Source organism: Solanum lycopersicum, chromosome 3 (assembly GCF_036512215.1).
Source record: "Solanum lycopersicum chromosome 3, SLM_r2.1".
In the NCBI taxonomy this organism is placed as follows: domain Eukaryota; kingdom Viridiplantae; phylum Streptophyta; class Magnoliopsida; order Solanales; family Solanaceae; genus Solanum; species Solanum lycopersicum.
This window is the reverse complement of record NC_090802.1, coordinates 47998348-48020874: the sequence shown is the minus strand read 5'-3', so window position 1 is coordinate 48020874 and position 22527 is coordinate 47998348. Positions and strand designations below refer to the sequence as shown.

At 33.8% G+C, this 22527-nt stretch overlaps 1 protein-coding gene across 1 annotated transcript; it reads right to left on the bottom strand.

The window, feature by feature from the left end:
• Positions 1–14920: 14920 nt before the first annotated feature.
• Positions 14921–16505, bottom strand: LOC138347618 (uncharacterized mitochondrial protein AtMg00810-like). Its single transcript, XM_069295921.1, has 4 exons — positions 15830–16505; positions 15643–15714; positions 15417–15511; positions 14921–15127 (listed from the first exon to the last, which is right to left on the bottom strand). Exons 1-4 carry the CDS (start codon positions 16503–16505, stop codon positions 14921–14923), a joined length of 1050 nt encoding a protein of 349 aa, XP_069152022.1.
• Between the last annotated feature and the right edge of the window lie 6022 nt (positions 16506–22527).

Below are 22527 nucleotides of genomic sequence, written 5' to 3'. Positions count from 1 at the left end.
TTTAAGCTCCACGCCTTTTTTCCTTTGAATCAAAAGACAAGCAAAATCAAGTAGAGCACTAAGTTCAATTATTTTTTTTGTGTTTGTAGAGTTCCCAAAATGCATATCTTCTTCAACTATATGGACTCATTTTTAAGAAGAAATATTACAAAATAAAGCCCGGAGGAAGTAATTTTTCCATTGACATTTATCACGCCTATGACTTTCTTTATTAAGCACATTCTTTTTTGGTTCTTTTCAAGATCGTTTAGACCCTTTTCTTGACTATCCAACGGTTCATACGTATGAATCAGAAATGAATATGCTTTACTATTTGTAGCATATCCAATGAATATACAATCCACAGTCTTAGGTCGTATTTTTGACCGTTTGGAAATAATTTCCTCATTTCCATTTCTCATATGGAATAGACTGTATTGGAAATTGTTAGATCACTATCTTCCAAGACTTATTGCTTGTATATATTTTAAGGAATGTCAAACAATTTTCTATCAGGATACAACAAAATCTAAACAAATAAACTTTTTGTTGCTCTCTTTCTTAACAAACAAAAATTTTGTACTAGTTTCTCCCCTAATTAACAAATAAAACTTTTTGCTTCTCTCTTTCTGAACATATAAAAGAAATTTGTTGTTCTCTTTTGCTATAATGATAGCATTCCCCCACAAGTTTTGTGGTAAGCCTAAACTCATAAGTAGGAAGATTCAACATCTCCTTCAAAGTTCGGTTTATTTTTCTTGTCAACAATTTCATTAGATTGAGGTGAGTATGTACAAAAATTTAATTGATGATTCCATTTTTCAAATATATTTCTATAAAAGAATATTCATATTCTCCATATATACCACTTCTAATCATGATAATCTTTTATTAAACTGATTTTTAACTTCAGTTTTATATTACCTATATGTTTCTATTGCTTCATCCATATCATTCATCAAATAGACATAATAGTATATAGTGTAATTGTCAGTAAAATCTATTAAGAATTTTTTTTCTCACCACCAGATGGTGTTAACTTCATTTAACAAATGTCAAAATAAACCAATTCTATGGTATTCTAATTCACTTCGACAACACATACTTGACATTGATTTATTGCACTGGAAGTTAAGCAAAACTTCTACGTTGATTAGTTTTTGCAAGGTTTTGTAATCGACATGTCTCAATCATTTACGTCACAAACAATTTGTGTCAAGAACAAACAAAAATACTATGTTTAAAAAGAGCTTCTGTGGGGTAACCTTTTCCCACAAATATTTTGTTCTTTACTCTCTTTTTTTTAAAAATAAATTTCTCAAATCCAGACATTGTTTTACAACCAACACCTTGTTATATGTGTTAGTTTTATGACCCACTCACATTAATATTATTTTTGTTTAATATTTTATTACTATCTAAATTCTATTCTAATTGGATAAGTGTAGAAGTTACTTACATGTGTGGCAACTATTCATTATCTCCACTACTTACAATGATGGAAAGGTGAGAATGATGTTAAAACACACTCTATTTAAAGATTCTTTTATCTGCCATAAAGATATAGTCTTATCTATCCAATCTATTCATAAAGTATAAGGCAAGAGAGAGAAACAACTTCTGAAGAACCAAAAGAAAAGACTTCTGCTCAATCAAGTCAAGAATTATAATGGCTAATTCAACTTTATATTCTTGACTGAATCATCATAATAATACCTTTATGTGAAAATCATATAGTTCTATGATCCTGAATAATTGATAGGATTTCTGAATGTTTATATTGTTTATGTTTTCACAATCAATAAAAAAATCCTTACATGTGGTATCAAGAGCTTGGTTTAAGAACTAGTGATTTTCATAAAATTAATGTTTTCCTTATTTGAAAACGGTAATAGGTAGTATTAAGTGAAATAATTATTCTCTATAATGATGTATTTTATTTTGAAATTATGTATATAAGATTAGTTAATCACCAAAGTGGTCTAATCTTTAAATAATAAATTCAAAATAATAATGATTAAACGTATATTCAATTATCCATGTTTTGATGCTTATAACTAATATAACTTATGAATATATTGAAGTTTTTGGTTGTAAGATATTTACGGATCACCGAGAGGTTGATTATTTTGTTTTATAACCATTGGACATTAATGAGATAATTTAGATGTGTCGTTAGTGTTATTTATTTATCCAAAGATAATAAATATTATTAACTAACACTTAAAAATTATTGAATTACGTTAAATTCACATATAATCTATCATTATGTCTAAAGTTGTATTTTAATGTTTCACCCAAAGGAGGACATCAATATACATTTATGAATTTATAAACCATTTCTGAATTTGATAGTAAGTTAAAATTTATATCTCAAAGTATGAACAAATGAGTATGTTATATTTGCATCATTTGCTCTTCATTTGCACTCTGCCTCTGTTACAACCTTTAACGATCTTAACTTCTCATTGGTGGGAACAGATCAAATTACATTTCGGAGTTTTAGATCTTGATGTTGCACTTTACACATAGAAGCTAACTGCTATTACTGAAACTAGTTGTACTAAAGAAAGGTCTTATTATAAGCACTGGGTCGATCTAATAGATTAGGCATAATATTTATGCGAATAAATATTGCGAGCAACATTAAGTCTACTCTTCCCAAAACTGAAAATGCAAAAGATTAATTGAAATTCGTGAAAAAATCCTCTCAAACTGATGATAAGTCTCTTGCTAGACACTAATGGTTACTTTAACCACCATGAAGTTTGATGGTTCACGTACCATGCATGAGCATGTCATTAAAATGAAAAACTTAGCATCAAGACTTAAGTCATTGAGAATGGAAGTGGAACAAATTTTTCTTGTACAATTCATTATCAACTCATTACCTTCAGAGTATGGTCCTTTTCCAAATGAACCACAACACCATAAAAGACAAATAGAACGTGCATGAATTGCACGGAATGTTAGTTCAGGAGGAAGTAAGGCTCAAGAATCAAAGAACCCACTCCATTAACTTTATAAGTCATCAAGGAGTTGAAAGAAAGGAAGAAACATGCTTAAGGAAAACAGAGGCACCATAATGTTAATAAGCCCTCCTCTCAAGTACATAAGAAAGAACACAAGAATGATAAGTGTCGTTTCTGTGGGAAGTCTGGACACTTTCAGAAAAATTGCCTGAAATTTAAGGCATGGCTCGAGAAGAAAGGTAAGCCTAGTGCTTTTACATGTCTCGAATCAAATCTAGCTGAAGTTTCTTATAATACTTAGTGGATTGACTCTGGTTGTACTGTTCATGTTTCTAATACGATGCAGGGATTCCTTACAACAAAAATCATAAACTAGAATGAAAGATATGTGTATATGGGGAATAGAGTGAAGGCTCTAGTTAAAGCTATAGGAACTTACCGTTTGATCTTTGATATTGAGCACTACTTAGATTTACTTAAAACTTGCTATATACCTTCTCTTTTGAGAAATTTAGTTTCTTTGTCTAAGTTGAGACTGGATACTCTTTTAATTTCTATAATGGATGTTTTAGTTTGTTTAAACATAATTTCTCATTGGTACTAATACTCTTTGTGATAACATAGAAAAACTAAATCTTGATAATCTATTTGTCGAAACAGTTTTAAATTTGCATTATAATATTAAAACCGAACGAAGTTTGGTGGTAAATGAACAATCTATTTTCTTGTGACACAAATGTTTAGGTCACATATCACAAGAAAGATTGGAAAGATTAGTTAAGAATGAAATTCTTTTAAATTTAGATTTTACAGACCTTAACATTTGTGTGGATTGTATTAAAGGAAAACAAACAAGATACACAAAGAAAAGATACACAAGAAGCACACAACTTCTTGAAATTATATACACTGATCTATGTGGTCCTTTTGATATTGCATCTTTCAGTAAAGAATTTTTTTTTACCACTTTTATTGACGATTTTTCACGTTATGAATATGTCTATTTGTTGCATGAAAAATCTCAAGATATAAATGTCTTAGAGTTCTTTATTACTGAGGTTGAAAGAAAACTAGATAGGAAGGTGCAAATAATCAGGTCATATAGAGGTGGTGAACATTAGGAGAGATATGATGAAAATGGACAACATCAAGGTTAATTTGCTAAATTCCTCGAAAAGCATGACATATGTGCTCAATGCACATTGCCTGGAACACCACAACAAAATGGTGTAGCAGAAATGCGTAATCGTACATTAATGGACATGGTTAGAAGTATGTTAAGTAATTCATCTATTCCTCTTTCATTGTGGATGTATGCTTTAAGGACTTCCGTTTACTTACTTAATAGGGTTCCTAGTAAAGCAGTCCTAAAGACTCAGTTTGAACTATGAACTGGTAGGAAACCTAGTTTAAGGCACCTGCATGTTTGGGGTTGCCCGGCAGAAGTTAGAGTTTATAACCCACAAGAAAGAAGCTAGATTCAAGAACAATCAGTGGTTTCTTCATTGGTTATCTAGAAAAATCAAAAGGGTATAGATTATGCTGTCCTAATCACACTACAAGAATAGTTGAAACTGAAAATGCTAGGTTCATTGAGAATGGTATAGTTAGTGGGAGTGATGAACCACGTAAAGTGTTAATTAAAGAAGTTAGGGTGAGGATTTCTCTACATTTTACTTCTTTTAAAGATGTTGTTCCTAAAGTTTTTGCACAACCTAACAATCAACAAGAACAACAAATAAATTCTCCTATTAACCTCAATGAAGCGATAATTGATAAATCTGCAATAGATGTACCACAAGAAGTATTATTAAGAAAATATCAAATACAAAAGAAATCTTCTTTTTCTGATGACTATTTGTTATATTTACATTAGTCAGAAATTGACTTGAGAATTGATAATGATCTAGTTTTATTTTCACAAGCTATTAAAAGTAATAATTATGATAGATGAATATGGATAAATGCTATGAAAGATGAGTTGAAATCTATGGAACAAAATGAAGTATGAGACCTTGTTGAATTACCAGAACGTTGTAAAAGAGTTGGGTGTAAATGGATCTTTAAGACCAAACGTGACTCAACTGGCAACATCAAACGTCACAAGGTCAGACTTGTTGCAAAAGGTTTCACTCAAAAAGATGACATTGACTATAAGAAACATTTTCACCTGTCTCTAGAAAAAATTCACTCCAAATTATAATGACTTTAGTAACTCATTGTGACTTAGAGCTACATCGAATGGATGTGAAAACAACCTTTCTAAATGAAAATTTGGAGGAAGAAGTTTATATGAATCAATCTGAAGGGTTCACTTGTAAAGGAAAGGAACACATGATGTGTAATTAAAAAGTCACTATACAGACTTAAAATATTTTCTCGACAATGTTATCTTAAGTTTAATGAGACTATTGTAACTTTTGAATTTAAGAAAAATATTGTTGATCGGTGTATATATCTGAAGGTTAGTGGGAGTAAGTTTATTATGTTAGTCCTGTACATTTATGACATCTTACTTGCTACTAATGATCTTGGTTTGTTGGATGATACCAAGAGATATATAGCTAACAATTTTAAAATGAAAGATATGGAAGAGACATCCTATGTGATTGGGATAGAAATATTTCAAAATAGATCACAAAGATTATTAGGTTTGCCTCAGAAAGCCTATATTAATAAAGTTTTAGTGAGATTTAGAATGGAAAAATACTCATCAAGTCCTGTTCCAATTTAGAAAGGAGATTAATATAGTCTCAATCAATGTTCAAAGAATGAATTGAAACGTAAGCAAATGAATGATATTCCTTATGCATAAATAGTTGGGAGTCTAATGTATGCCCAAACATGTACTAGACCAGACATCAATTTCGTTATTACAAGGTTGGGTCGTTATCAAAATAATTCAAGAATTATTCACTGGAAAGCTGCAAAGTAAGTGTTGCGATACTTGCAAGGAACTAAAGGTCATATGCTCACTTATAGAAGATCTGATCATCTTGATGTAATCGGATATTCAGATTCAAATTATGCTGGTTGTGTGGATACAAAAAAATTCACATTTGGATATTTTTTTCATATTAGCTGAAGGAGTAATATCATGGAAGAGTGCAAAGCAGTCTGCTATAGTTGTATCCACTATGGAAGCGGAGTTTGTGGCATGCTTTGAGGCCACAGTTCAGACTAATTAGCTGCGGAACTTTATTTCAGGACTTGGACTAGTCGAGAGTATTTCCAAGCCGCTGAAAATTTATTGTGATAATACTGCAGCAGTCTTCATCTCTAAAAATGATAAGTATTCAAAGGGTGCCAAGCATATGGGATTGAAATGCTTTTCAGTTAAGGGAGAAGTCCAAAAACATATAGTGACAATTGAACTCATTAGCACCAAATTTATGATTGTTGGTCCTTTGACAAAAGGATTACCACCCAATGAATTTGTTGAACATGTTGAAAGAATGGGTATTATTAATAGCAATAAATGACTTTATGTAAAGATTATATTATATTTATGCAATTGACACGTTGAGCTCAATTATATATATGTTTCTGTTATTACCTGTTTTCTCTTGTTTACGGTATGTTGAGAATGATGATGACAAATTTTGTTTTAGATAAAGATATTCTAAGCATTATGGTGGACTCATTATGTATTTGAAAGGTTGTGTTAGGCAATAGACTAATATTGTAGTGCAGAAGGGACTATGTCAAATAAAGGGGTGTACAACTGCTATGACTCATATTAGTTGATTTACTTAATAACAACAATATGTTGGATTTAGGATATGTGCACATTGTAATTGAAATGTTTGTTAAATCATTAAGTAAATGATGTTACGTGTGTTAAGTGAGAGAATGTTAGTTTTATGACCCACTCACATTAATATTGTTTTGGTTTAATATTAAATTATTAATTAAATGATAATTCTTATTGGATAAGTGGAGAAGTTACTTACATGTGTGGAGAAGTGAAAAAGTGGGGAAGTGAGGAAATTAGTACAACTACCCATTAAGTCTTCCACTTTACCCATTACCTCTTCCAACTATCCATTATCTCCACTACTTTCCATGATGGAAAGGAGGGAATGATGTTAAAACAAACTCTATTTAAAGGGTCCTCTCTCTGCCATAAAGACATAGTCTTATCCATGGAAGCTATTCATAAAGTATAAGGCAAGAGAGAGAAAAAATTCTGAAGAACCAAAAGAAAAGACTTCCGCTCAATCAAGTGAAGAATTATAATGGCTGATTCAGGTATATATCTTGACTAAATTATCATAGTAATACATTTATGTGAAAATCTTGTAGTTCTACGATCCTGAATAGTTGATAGGATTTCTAAATGTTTAGATTGTTTATATTTTCACAATCAATAAAAATTCTTACAATATGTCCTTTTCAGAAAGACCTTTCCATAACATTCAATTAGTTATAAAATTATCCATGACCATAATCTCGTCCAATAAGGACAATATGACCCAAATGTTTATTTTACAACACAAACATAACATGTCGTTGTTCACCAATGTTCATGTCTATACAAAAAATATTATTTTTATAGACATATCTTATCATGAAAAATCACAATATTTTAAGTGAAACTTTTTAATCAAAGATTAGAACTCCTTTGAACGAGTAATATAATTTTGTGGTTTCATACTAGTCATATCATATACTAGTAAAGAAAGATGAACGACCACAATATCAAATATACTCCAAGAATTTTGTGGGTAATACAAGAATGTCATCAAATTTCATATCTTGTACTTTCAAATTTAAATTAAATAGTAAGTCTAATTTTGTCTTTATCACAAGTAAAGAACCACCACATTTTAAATATGTTCTCAAAAATATTTTTCAAGTATTTGAAATTATTTACCACATTTTTTTTCATACTTTCAAATTGTATACCATCAAATACACATTGGCAACACGAAACTTTCTTTTGGAGATTTAATCCATAGAAACACTCATTATAGGCACAAAATCACTAATTTTATGTCAGTAGTGTTTTTTCCCTTTTTGTCACAATTAGACAGACCACTTAATATTTAGAATACTAACAATAAAGATTCAATCTTTATGTAACTTGTTTCTAGTTTAACGATGAAGTTTTTATATTCTTCTAATAGTTAACCGAATGAACCTCAAACTTTGATGAAGTTTTTACATTCTTCTAATCAATTTCAAATTCAGACAGAGTAGTAAACAAAAAAAGTTTTAATCTCCAGAAACCACAGATACAACATTATTTCTAGCTAATGAAAAAGATTTTATCTTTTTTTAATCCTTTAGTCTAATATTCCTGACAAAGATTTTGTACACTTCAAGTCAGAATATTCATTCAAACAGAGTATTTTAACAAATTGATGAAGTTTCTATATTCTTTGAACCAATGCACAATTTGATTTTTTCATGAAATTCTTATATTCTTCATACCAACAGAGTAAAAAGAAACAGAAGATTTTAGTCTCCAAAATAATCAAATTTCATATGGAGTAGTAAACTACAAAAAAATCACTCCTCTAAACAAACTACATATTAATAATAATAAAGATATATTCTGAGATCATCACATAATGACAATCTATCCTAACATTTATGAAATAAATCTCATAAGTTATAAAGAATAGAAAAATAATAATCAAGGGAAACAAAAATAGAACCTGATTTTTCCTCTCATTGAATCATGTTCTATTTGTCGGCAATGATTCCATGCAAGTCACTTTTCTTGCAAATTATTTCTTTCTTTCCCAGTTTTCATCATATTCCAATTTTCTTTGGAAGAAATTGAATTTCAATGAAAAAATAAACTCATGTTCAAATATTGTTAGGAGACAACTTATGTTCATTAAATTACTCACCTTAACCTTTATGCACAAAATAACTTTCACATTGAAAAGAAAACTGTTGGGGTGCATTGCTTGAATGCACTTGGGAAGAAAATAAGATTAATCTTACCCATCAAAGAAAAACTTAGTACAGATTATGGGTGTGTATGGTATGAAGGAAAATGTTTTCCATGGGAAATATTTTCCTAGAAAACAAGTATATTTTGGACTTTTTTTTCTAAGGTTTGGTTGGTGAGTAGAAAATATTTTTCGGAAATAATTTTTAGTGTTTGATTTATGAATGAAATTTTTTTTTGAGGAACATATTTTATTTTTACTAGAGTAGAAAATAATTTATGAAATTGACAAGATTTTTTTAAAAATAATTTTTTTGGGGTGGTGGTGGTGGGAGGGTGGTGGATAGTGGGGGTGGGGAAGAGGGGGTAGGAGTGAAAAATAAAAATTTGAAGTTGATAGTATTTTTAAAAGGCAAAAATAATTTTTTGGGGGGTTGGTGGTGAGGGTGGATAGGGGGCTGGCTAGGGGAGGGGGGGGGGGGGTAGGAGTTTAAACATAAAAATTTGAAGTTGAAAATATTTATCAAAAGCAAAATTATTTTTTTGGGGAGGGGGTGGGGTTGGGGGAGGGGGGCTAGCCGGTGGTGGTGGTCAGGGATTTGGTGAAAAATAAAATTTTGAAATTGAAAGTTTTTTTTTAAAATTGATCTTTTTCCCAAAAAAATGTAATTTGAAATTGAAGGAGAATTTTAAAAAATGTTTTCCTTAATTTTTGAAGGGAAGTCATTTTCCTTAATTTTAAGAAAAATGAGTTGATTTGTCCAATACTTTTGTCCCAACCAAATATAAGAAAATCGAAAAATATTTTTCAAACACACTCTAAATACTCGAACATATTAAAGTACTACCAATTCATCTCAAATTTCTTTTATCAAATGACAAAATTATTTTCTTTTTCTTCTGCTTCTTTTCAATAAAAAAAACACAGAAAATAGAAGTCATTTTCTTACCACAGAAAATACTATCAATTTAAATTTCTTCAGCTTGTTAAATCTTGTATTCAGATTAGAAACCATAAAAATAATAAAAGATGAAAGAAAAACACAAATAATTATCCGAGTCTACGGAATCCACTATGTGTCCTTAAGAAACTTAATTCCCTCAAGTACCCAAGGTTACAGATTAATTTCTCCAAGATAAAATAGATTAACCATTAAAGAAGTAGTGGTACCTCAAACTTCAATAATTTCAACGAACTCAAAATCACAGCAAAAAATCACACACACAAATACAATGATCGACTTTGCTTTGTAAAAAATGTATGCAAAAGAAGGGAAGAATGCAATGCTGAAAAATGAGAGACAAATTCTCCATTTATAGCCAACAAAGGATAAAGGTCACAACTCTTAGTAAAGAGACAACCTTCCAGAAAGGTCACAACACTTTGTAAAGGCACACTCTTTCAAACAGTCACAACCCTTAGAAAAGACGCAAACTTTCATAAAGGTCACAACTCTTCCGCAAAGTGACAACCCTTCAGAGAGTCACAACCCTTTATTTCTTGTTCACACCTTTAAAATCCAACATACTCAACTATATATTTCTTCATTCTAGGCTACCAATAAAGCTATCTCAAATTTCAATACATCTTGGTCAAGCACGGATGAATCTATAATACCATGAATCATGAGACTCTACTAACACATTCTATATCAAGCTATCAAACAGAGGAACACAAGTTCACCCTCTGAAAATAAGCACACCCCCTGCATTTAGTGTAGCATCTGAAGTCCTTATCCTCAAATTGTTTAGTCTTAATCTCCTCTATGAAAGTGGATTTACCCTCAATACTAGATGGCACCTCATCTTTCTGAAAGACACCTAATGCATGAACTTAGAGTGCAGTGTCTGAATTTTTTTGGCTAAGGGTCGCTTGGACACCTCAAGCAAGTCAAACTATCCATGCTAACTGTATTCCGACTTAATGCGTCTGCTATCATACTAACTTTGGACTATATTTGGATGGTCATATCGTAGTACTTTAACAACTATATCCATCTTCTTTGTATCAAGTTTAGATCATTCTAAGTGAATATATGATGCAAGTTGTACTATTTGGTGAATATCTTACACTTAAGAGCAAAAACTATTGCTGTCAATTCTAAATCACGGCTTGGAGACTATGACATTCATGTCATGCATCAACACAACACCTAAACCCGAATGTAAAACATCACAATAACTAATGAAATCATTACCTTTCACCGGTAATGTCAGGATGGGGATCGTAGTCAAAATTATTTTGAGTTTTTACAAATTCTCTTGATCGGACCCCAAAAAAACACCTCCTTTAAGGTCAGTCTAGTCAAATTAGTAGAAATAGAAGCGAAGTTTTTAATGAATCAATGGTAATAGGTAGCAAGCCCACAAAACTTTTAATTCTGTCATAGAACTAGGCCGGACATAATTCTTTACCGCCTCAATTTTTTTGGATCTACTATCACTTTTTCCTTTAAGACATCATGTCCCATAAAGGTCATAGAAGTCGGTCAAAATTCACACTTTGGAAACTTGACGTACAATATATTCCCTCTAGGATATTCAGAACAATAGGATGATGCTCTAAATGTTCCTCTTTACTTTAGGAATAAATCTAAATATCATCAATAGACACAGTTACAAAAGAATTTAAGTAAAGTTTGAAGATCTCATTTATCATTTACAAAATACACTCCCTAGATGTGAAGGTCGTTGTACCACAATATCTAACAAATCTAGGATAAAAGAAGTAGACCCAACAAGAAAACATAATCTAAAATCTAAGTGCTTGTGTCAGCCAAAATTGACACTTTGAAAACTTGACATAAAATTTTTGCCCTCTAAATGTTTCCCTTTACTTATGGAATAAATCAGAATATCATCAATAAATAAAGTCACAAAAGAATTTACCTAAGGCTTGAAGACCTCATTGATCATTTGCGAAATAAACTTCTTAGCTCTGAAAGTCGTTGTACCAAAATATCTAACAAATCTAGGGAAAAGGATGTAACCCAACAAAAAAAATATAATCTAAAACTTAAGTGTTTGTTCCCAAAAGATGGACAACAAGATAGAAAAGAATCCAGAACAACTCGGAAGAAGTTAGCTAACCCTTAGATTCTGATGTGGTCCGTCTAACAATTGAGGTCTCGAAGCATTCACCTAAATATGCTTGTATTCAACAAAAAAAAAAAACAAGTGCAGTATCTAATAGAATATGTGCCTTCACTTATCAGTCAATGGACCAGGTCCCTTGACACACTAATAAGTATAACAGAAAGTAAATGCAGTTTAAACAACACAACGATTTTACGTGGAAACCTCCTTGCTTAAGGGAGTAAAACCACGACCCGTCTCACAGGATTTTCAATCGTTTTCACTAATCTTCACAAGCAAAAGTGAAACACGATTACATCAAATGTGAGAAGAAGTTTTTAATCTCACGTTCAAGCAATAATCTCTATTACTTAACAAGCCTAAGTAGAAATAAATCTACCCACTAAGCTATCCACCTAGACAACTTAGAATTTCACTACTACCCACTGATTCCTTTATAGTTTGTGGAATAGTTTACAATGTAAGACCAAGAGAATATATTCTTAAACAACTACACTAAATGCTCCAGAGATTTCAGTTGTTGTTTGAATAATTCTGTCGTTTGTTTGCTAATAGCCTTTGCAAGTGTTCTTGAAAAATTCTTTGTCAAGTTGCAAAAATTACAAATGATGTTTAGGAAAGTGACTTTTATATGGACAAGTCACTTTCCTTAAACTCTTTGCCATTGGTTGGAGAAGTCTGACTTTCTGACGCCGTTGGGAAGAGTGCACCTACTTTCTGTACCTTCTCCAGCTGGCAGTCAACCGGCTCGTCACATTGGGAGCCTGGTACCTTTACAAAGTCCCTGAGTTTGTTTTATCTTCAATACTCAAGTAAGAAACCTGGTACCTTTACAAGGTCCCTGAGTTTGTCAAATCATCAAAACTGCAAATAACATTTTCCCCCTTTTTGATGATGACAAACAATGCTCTCAGGCACCACTCCAGCTTTGTTCCCCCTCACTGTATTCCCCATCACTTTGTTCCCCCTCACTGTATTCCCCCTCACTTTGTTCCCCCTTACTGTATTCCCCATCACACATATAACTCAGCCATTTATCTATTTACCAGTTTTTACTTCCCCCTTTTGGTATCATAAAAAAAATATACAATGAACTGATGATGTCAACAGTAATACCAGATAAGATCAAAGCTAGATAGCAATCAAATAGAAAAGGAAAAGCATTCACCGTAGATTATAACTAGAACACCAGAGGAATAAGTTAAATAGCATTCCACAATAACATTTAGTACACTAAAGTCAAACTGATAACCCAACGGCACACAGATATGCCACAAAAAAAAGACACGGGGAAGGATTTTACCAGGCTAGGAAGGAGGAGGTTGATGAGACAGGGACTGGATAATGAGAGTGAGTCGAGCATTGGCAGCATCGTTATATTTAATTGCCTTTTCTTGTAAGGAAGTAATCTTGGCCTTCAACTCTGCATTTTCTCTCTACAAGGCTTGAACCACGAAAGTACCAGGTCCCTCAGTCTGTGCAGTAAGTAGTTCAGCTTTGAGTATAGCAATTTCAGCATCTTTACCACTCAAACGCACAGTTAACTCCTCAGCTCATGCTTGAGTTGATCCTGATCTTCTATTAGTTGAGCCATCTTGCTCTTGGGATTGCCTCTCCCTTCGAAACACTCACATTCGACCAGGGTACTCTCTGAAACAGTTTGTTTTATAGTCCCAACCCTGCCAACACTGAGAGGAATTTTAAAATGTTTGAATACTTCGGTGAGAAAGTATCCGTATCCCATTCCATGAATGCCTTTCCTATCGATGACAGTTTTGTACATGTGCTCAAGCATAAGACATGGGAGATTCAGAGCTTCGAATCTGCACAACATCTCCATCACAAATAAGTTAGCGAAAGTTGCTGAAGTCCTCTTTTCAGTCCAAGGAAGGAGAACTTTGTTAACAAATTCGAACACCAACTGGTAATCGCTCTTTATGACCTTCTTAAAAACCCCAGCAACCTTTGTTGTGGGAATCTTAGAAACCAAGGACACAAACTCAATCGAACAAGTTTTTTCAGTCACAGACCCGATCCCCTCTCTAGGTACCTTGAGAATTTAACCCAGCAGACACTCATCCAGATGCACTGCAATGTCATTTACCCTTGTGAGGATACTCCCATCTTCTTTGAATTGAACGTTATAATAAAAATTGTGCACTTCTTCTTCATAGAGAATAGGAGATTTCATGTTGAATAGATGCATCCATGATTGAATTTCCACCATGTCATGAAGAGAGTCCATGCCGGGAAGATTGATTATTCCCATATCAAAGACTCTTCCAGCAAACACAGCTTACTTTCTCAAATTGTCAACAACTTCCTGCATGTTGACCTCCTCTTTGCTCCTGTTTTGGGCACCAGGTCCCTGTGGTCTCTTTCGTTTTCCTGCAGAACTCTTCTTTTTGTGTTTTGTTTTCTCAACCTTCTTTGAATCCTTTGACTTTGTGTTTCCTGACCTTCTCTTCTTGTTTTTCTTTTCAACTTCTTCAGCATACAACTAAACAACATCAGATTCAGGCATTTTAAAGTTGGATACTTTAAAGGTTCTGGCACTCTTAATTTCAGCCGTAGATCTTGCACTAGCCTTTAAGGCACCAGCCATCAATTTTTTAGCATCAGACCTAGTAGTAGGTCTTCTTCTAGGAGCCTCTTCCACAACCTTTTCTTTTCCCTTCCTACACACCTCAGCCTCCCTTCTTTCAACCTTCCATTTAATAGGTTCCTCATCACTTTCAGAATCTGAGGAGTTGGAAGAAGGATACCTTCCAAAATCTGGAGTTTTATTAAAGATGGGTTGAGTTTCTCTTACCTCTTCCCTGTGTAAAGCCCCAGTTTGCTCAGTCCGAGCTTCTTCTCTCATCATTGCAAGACTTTCAATAACTAGTTCTTCACTTGCTGCCAAGATGTTTGACTCAGATGACTTATTTCTTGGCAAGTCTCCTTCAAAAAGATTATCAGGCAACATTTAATGGCAAGGACCAGGTCCAGTAGGTATACTAGTGCTATTCAGATCTATGGAATTGAAGGGATTGTCAGGAGTATCTTTCTGAGAACTTGAAGGGGCAGTAGATCTAGACTCTAGTGCTGAAGGAGAGTAAAAAGCGATAGGTTCTATTTCACTAAGAGAAGTGAGCATTTGTTTGGAGGTGGAAGAAGGATCAGACATTTTTGACTTGAATAAGAACAAAAATTGGCTTTTCGAAGAGAAAAAGGAAAAACAAATTTTGTCTTTTAATATTTCCCTGTTTTTCTTTTTAAAAAGAAGGAATGTTAAAGGACGGATGAGAAATCAAAAATAAGTAAAGAGGGTTTAAAAAGGACTTGAAACGGTGTCAGGTCCTTGATTTGACGTGTCGCTTGAGGGATAAGCGATGGGACTAACGGTCAGAATGACCGATGACTGACACATGGCATTATCAACGGTCATATATTTAGTTTAAAATTAATGTACAAATGCTAACCTGGACAGGCACCAGGTACCATAACATAGTTTTATCCTCATTCCCCAGTTGTTCTAGCCATATCTTTGCTAAGCTAGTCCTTCCTGAAAGTATACCTACAATAGGTACAAAAATGATCTAATCCAGATATTAAATTATTCACACAAAGGATACATGTACTACAAATTTAGCCATCAAGGGAATTCAACTATTGAAAGATACAGACATCACTTAGAGATCATCATACCCAACTTCAGCCTATTTCTCTCAAATTGATCTTTACTGAGAACCTTGGTGAAGATGTCTACAATTTGCTCCTCTGTTGGACAATATATAAGCACAATATTCCCCTTTTCAACATTGTCTCTCAGAAAGTGATGTCTAACATCAATATGCTTTTTTCTCTTATGGTGAACTGAATTTTTTCCCCATACTAACAGCACTAGTATTATCGCACATAAAAGGAATAGCTTTGATGTTTATACCAAAATCCTCCAAGTGTTGCTTGATCCATAACAACTGTGAACAACATGCCGCTGCTGCTACATACTCAGCTTCAGCTATGGAAAGAGCCACAGAATTCTGTTTCTTGGTTCCCCAAAAAATGAGTGAAGATCCAAGGAAATGAGTCATTCCAAAAGTACTCATCCTGTCAACTTGATAACCAGCAAAATCAGCATCTACAAAACCAACTAGATCAAAAGTGTCACCTGCTGGATAGAAGAGAACCAGGTCCCCTGTTTTCTTCAGGTATCTTAGAATATGTTTTGCAGCCTTCAAGTGTGAATCACGAGGACATGCTTGAAAGCTGGCACAAATTCCAACATTATAAACAATATCAGGTCTGCTAGCAGTCATATATAGCAAGGATCCAATGATTCCCCTATACATGGTTTGATTCACAAGAGGATCAGATTCCTCTACAACAAGCTTGGAATTTGTTCCCATAGGAGTATCAATAGGTTTGGAGTCAAACATAATGAATTTCTTCAGTAGCTCCTTAATGTACTTCTCCTGACAAATTGAAATCCCATTTGATGATTGCTTGATTTGTAGACCAAGGAACAATGTCAGTTTGCCCATCATGCTCATTTCAAATTCATTTCCCATTAATGATGAGAATTATTCACACAAACGTTCTGAAGTTGCTCAAAAAATTATATCATCCACATAAACTTGAATAATAAGCAATTCTTGTCTCTTTTCAATAAGAATAGAGTATTGTCTATTTTTCCTCTATTGAAACCATTCTTCAGCAGGAACTTTGACAGCCTTTCATACCATGCTCTAGGAGCTTGTTTCAAGCCATACAGAGCCTTATTCAATCTGAACACATGATCTGGTAGCTCAACATCTTCAAACCCAGGAGGTTGTTTGACAAATACCTCCACTTTCAGATCTCTATTCAGAAATGCACTTTTCACATCCATTTGATACAGCTTGAACCCCATGAATGCAGAAAAAGCTATTAGAATTCTAATGGCCTCCATACTGGCAATAGGTGCAAAAGTCTCATCATAGTCTATTCCTTCTTCTTGATTGTATCCTTGAACCACCAACCTGGATTTGTTTCTAGTTATCACTCCATTTTCATCGAGCTAGTTTCTAAACACCCATCTGTTTCTTATTACTGTTCTGCCTGCAGGTCGAGGAACCAGGTACCATACCTTGCTTCTTTCGAACTGATGAAGTTCATCTTGCATTGAGTTGATCCAATCTGCATCACTTAATGCCTCTTTCACATTCTTGGGCTCAATAGATGATATGAATGCTGAAAATGCAACTAGATTTCTTGTTTTTGATCTAATATGAATTCCAGGGTTCAAATGAGAGATAAGATTATCAAGAGGATATGATGAACTATGTTTCCATCCTGGTCTTAAAGCAGACTGGTTAAGCTGATCAGCATGTTCTTCTTCATCAAGGGTGTCATCATTTTCTGGGGAGTTTGATGTACCTTGACTGGAATTCAGAGTAGTACCAGGTACCTCATCATACTTTTCCACTTCATCAGCCTTTTCAGGTAGACTATGATTTTGATTATCATAGTCATTTTTCAATTGTTGTTCTGCATCAGCTTCACTTCCTTCAATTTTTTGTGAATTGAACAACTTGATCACTTCATCTTCTCATTTGATCCATTGCTTTTCAAGTTTCCATCTTCATAAAAAACAACATGAATGCTTTCTTCAATGTACTGAGTTCTTTTGTTGAATATTCTGTATGCTTTACTCGATGAAGAATATCCAACAAACACTCCTTCATCACTTCTAAGATCAAATTTTCCCAGATCATCCTTTCCATTGTTCAGCACAAAACATCTACACGCAAATGCCATAAGATAGCTCAACATAGGCTTTCTATTGTTGAGCAGCTCATATGGGGTCCTATTCAAAACAGCTCTTATCAGACACCTGTTGGTAACATGACAAGCTGTGTTGACAGCTTCAGCCCAGAATCATTGAGAAAGATTTGACTCAATAATCATAGTTCTGGCAATGTTCACCAAGGTTCTGTTTTTTCTTTCCACCACTCCATTTTGTCGAGGAGTTCTTGGAGCAGAAAAGTTATGACTAGTACCATTCTCCATGCAAAATTGATTCAGTTTTGAGTTCGCAAACACAGTTCCATGATTTGATCTAATCCCACAAATCACTTGATTCAATTTAGTTTGAATCATTTTGAAGAACACCACCAATTTAGTTTGTCCATGTATATATTGAGTAATCATCAACTATCACCAGAATGTATTTCTTGTCATTTCTGCTTTGAACCTTCAAAGGTCCACATAAGTCCATGTGCAACAACTCCAGTATTCTTGATGAGGTTACTTGCTTCTTTGGCTTAAAGGATGATCTGATTTGTTTTCCTTTGACACAAGCTTCACATATTTTATTTTCAGCAAACTTCAACTTTGGCAGACCTCGAGCCAAGTCCTTAGAAATCAGTTTATTCAATAAAGATGAGCTTACATGGAATTGCAGGATCATCATTTTCATTTTGAGCACTAACACATGTCAGATCATCTCCATGAGACGTTTCTAAGTTGGCCACATACATGTTTTTACTTCTGAAAGCAGTGAGAATCACTTTCTTTGTAGTTAGACTAACCACAGTGCACTTCTCAGAAGTAAACTTGACTTCATTTCCCTTGTCACAAATTTGAGAAACACTCAAAAGGCTATACTTCAACCCATCAACATGATACACATTGTCAATTGATTCATCAAGAGACTTTCCTACTTTACCAACTCCCAAAATGTACCCCTTCTTTCCATCACCAAAAGAGACACCTCCTCCCTGAAGTGTCTTGAGTGAGAGGAAATTTTTTATGTCACCAGTCATATGTTTAGAGCATCCACTGTCCATATACCAACATTCACTGCTGCTCCTCTCACTTACCTGAACCAAGAATCACTTGTTTAGCTTGGGAACCCATTTCAACTTGAGTTCCCAGAAGGCAGACAAAGGAGTGATCAGATTGTATCTAGTCTAATAGGGCAGTTTTTGAAACTTTCTAACAAAGGACATTGGAGCAGAGACAGAACTTTTCTTTGAAAATCTATCAGTTGAACCATGTTTTGGAGGACCAGTTCTCTCTTTTGATACTTTTTGCCTTTCAGTATAATTAGAGAGTCTTTCATGAGAATTTTTCCAGCCAGCACACTCTTCCTTTAAATGCCCATTTTTACCATAGTGAAGACAAAGCAGATTGTCAGGCACAAATACATACTTGCTGTGAGGGTTAAAAGGAGGAGTGATATTCAAACTTCCAGGCCTTTCTTATTGAAATTACTCTGATTTGTTGCATATGACAACAACTTAGAGGATTTTGTCCACTTAAGAGATTTTTCAAGTTCTTCCTTAAGTTTGACAATATCCTTTTCTAATTTGTTGCTCTTCTCCAAAGACAATCCCAGATTTTTCTCAGTAGTTTTCAGTTTTTCTTCAGTTTCAACTTGTAAACCATTTGACCTTCCATTTAGCTTTCATCTTCTTAAGTTATCTGATTCAACTATTTTTTAAGTTCAGTGTTATCAGACTCTAGAGTCACCATTTTTGACATTTTCTCCTCCAGTTTAACCTTGTTTTCAGTTAAACTATCAAGTTCAACATTCATAATGTCTCTTTCAGAGGTTAACTCAATTACTGAATCAATCATAACGTTTACTAATGTTCTCAATTTTTTAAGAGAATAATTATTCAGATCATGTTTCATATCGAGAAGAGTTACCTTGTGATCCTCTTCTTCATTTTCTGTATGAGCCATGAAAGCAAATAATTCATTGAATATGGTTTCCACTTCATGAACCGCCACCATAGACACATCATTTGGTTCATCAGGATCTTCTGAGTCACTTGAAGAGTCTCCCCATGCAGCAAGAGACTTTTTGACCACATAATCAGCAACAACTTTGCGATCATTTTTACCGAGTACCAGGTCCCTTCTCTTATCTTTGTCACTTGGTTTTTGATATTCCCTGTTTTCAGTTTTGAGTAGAGGACACTCTCTAATAAAGTGCCCAGTTTTTCCACACTTGTAGCAGGTATCATTTTGAGTAGCATTTCGAGGACCATTCGTTCCTCTTCTAAAACCTTAGTTCTTTTTCACAATTTTTTGAAATCTATTGATGAGATAAGTCATATCATCATCACTGGAGTCTTCATCAAATTTGTATTTTAGCATCAAGGAATTATCCTTTTTGACTTCCTTCTTTGACAAATCATGATTTCGATTCATCTCATGAGTTTTTCAGATTTCCAATGAGAGCATCCATTGTCAGCACCTTTAGATCTTTAGCTTCAGATATGGCATCAACCTTGCTTTCCCAGGACTTTGGAAAAATTTGAAGCACTTTCATGACTTGCTTGCTCATACTGATAGGTACCCCAAGACTTCGCAGCTCATTGGTAATAGAGGACAATTTTGTGAACATCTCATGAATGGTTTCTCCTTCCTTCATCTTGAAGTTTTCATACAAAGAGGTGAGCATATCAATATTTGATTCTTTGACTTGTTCAGTTCCTTCATGAGCTGTTTTTAAACAATCCCAAGATTTCCTTAGCAGACTCACAAGCTGAGACACGATTGAACTCATCAGGTCCTATCCCACAGACAAGAAGAGTTTTTCCCTTGTATCCTTTTTCTATCTTCTTTCTATCAGCTTCATCATATTTTTGTCTAGGCTTTGGAACAAGCCTGATTTTCTATCCATCATTTTCTTCTATCATCGGAATAAACGGTCCATCTAGTACGATATCTCATAGCTCACTATCTTCAGCCATGAGGAAATCATGCATTCTAACTTTCCACCAACTGTAGAAATGTCTATTGAAACGAAGAGGTCTTGTTGAAGACTGACCTTGTTCTAGATTAAGTGGAGCAGCTATTCTAGAACAGATATCACTTCCTTGGGGTTAACCAAATAGAGAGTGTCCTCTCTGATACCACTTGATAGAATATGTGCATTCACTTATCAATCAATGGACCAGGTCCCTTGACACACTAATAAGTATAAACAGAAAGTAAATGCAGTTTAAACAACACATCGATTTTACGTGGAAACCTCCTTGCTTAAGGGAGTAAAACCACGACCTGTCTCACAGGATTTTCAATCATTTTTCACTAATCTTTACAAGCAAAAATGAAACACGATTATAATAAATGTGAGGGGAAGTTTTTTAATATCACGTTCAAGCAATAAAGTCTATTGCTTAACAAGCCTAAGTAGAAATAAATCTACCCACTAAGCTATCCCACCTAGACAACTTAGAATTTCAATACTACCCACTGATTCCTTTATAGTTTCAGGAATAGTTTACAATGTAAGACCAAGAGAATATATTCTTAAACAACTACACTAAATGCTCCAGAGATTTCAGTTGTTGTTTGAATAATTATGTCGTTTGTTTGCTAATAGCCTTTGCAAGTGTTCTTGAAAAATTCTTTGTCAAGTTGCGAAAACTACAAATGATGTTTAGGAAAGTGACTTTTATATGGACAAGTCACTTTCCTTAAACTCTTTGCCATTGGTTGGAGAAGTCTGACTTTCTGACGCCGTTGAGAAGAGTGCACCTACTTTCTGTACCTTCTCCAGCTGGCAGTCAACCAGCTCGTCACATTGGGATCCTGGTACCTTTACAAGGTCCCTGAGTTTGTTTTATCTTCAATACTCAAGTAAGAAACCTGGTACCTTTACAAGGTCCCTGAGTTTGTCAAATCATCAAAACTGCAAATAACAGTATCAACACATAATCACATTGTACTGTTAAGATCACCAGCTACATTTAGTATAAAAAATTTAGATAGGCAACCACAACTCGGTAAACAATAATATAGAATTACAACATAAGTACAACAAGTCAGTCTGACTCTCTAATTCAACCCACACATGCAAACTGTTAGTGTATACGTCCGGTATCTGTTAGTAAGTTAGTGTATTAGTATTATATCCATTTCCATTGTACTAGGTGGTACTCGCTCCAGATATTAGGATCCGACGTAGTACCCGTTCAAGATGTTAGTGTACCAATGTGATACCTAATCCCAATTATCAACACACAACACAATCACAACTATAATGAATCACAATCACATATTTACATTTATGTGACACATTCATTGCATGTGATTGACAACACCTTTCATTTCATATTGTATGTTTTTAACTTTCCTAATTAGATATCGTGCAGCATTACTAAGGACACAATTAGTAATTACATATTGAATAAACGAAAAACAACAAGCTCAAAATATTCTTGAATGGTCTAAAGAGCTTGACCTTTTCCCTTGTTATGGATTTCGGCTTGATCATGATTATAAATAATAATAAAATATAATAAACAATAAACAATGAATTAATTGAACCTGCATTATACCTAAACCCAGATCATCCTGGTGATTATCCTACCCAACAAGAGTCATTTTCACCATTATTTCAAGTTAAAATCCTTTCAAAAGAGTACCACTCTAGATTCTAAGGCTTAAGAATGAAAATACAAGTTGGGGGAAGTAATTAGCTTATTTTTACCAAAGAGATTGGTGGAAAATTGAAGGAAACTATCCTAAATCGCCCTTTCCAATTCCAAGAACGAAATTGTAGAGAATAAGAGGTTTTTTTTGGAATTTTCT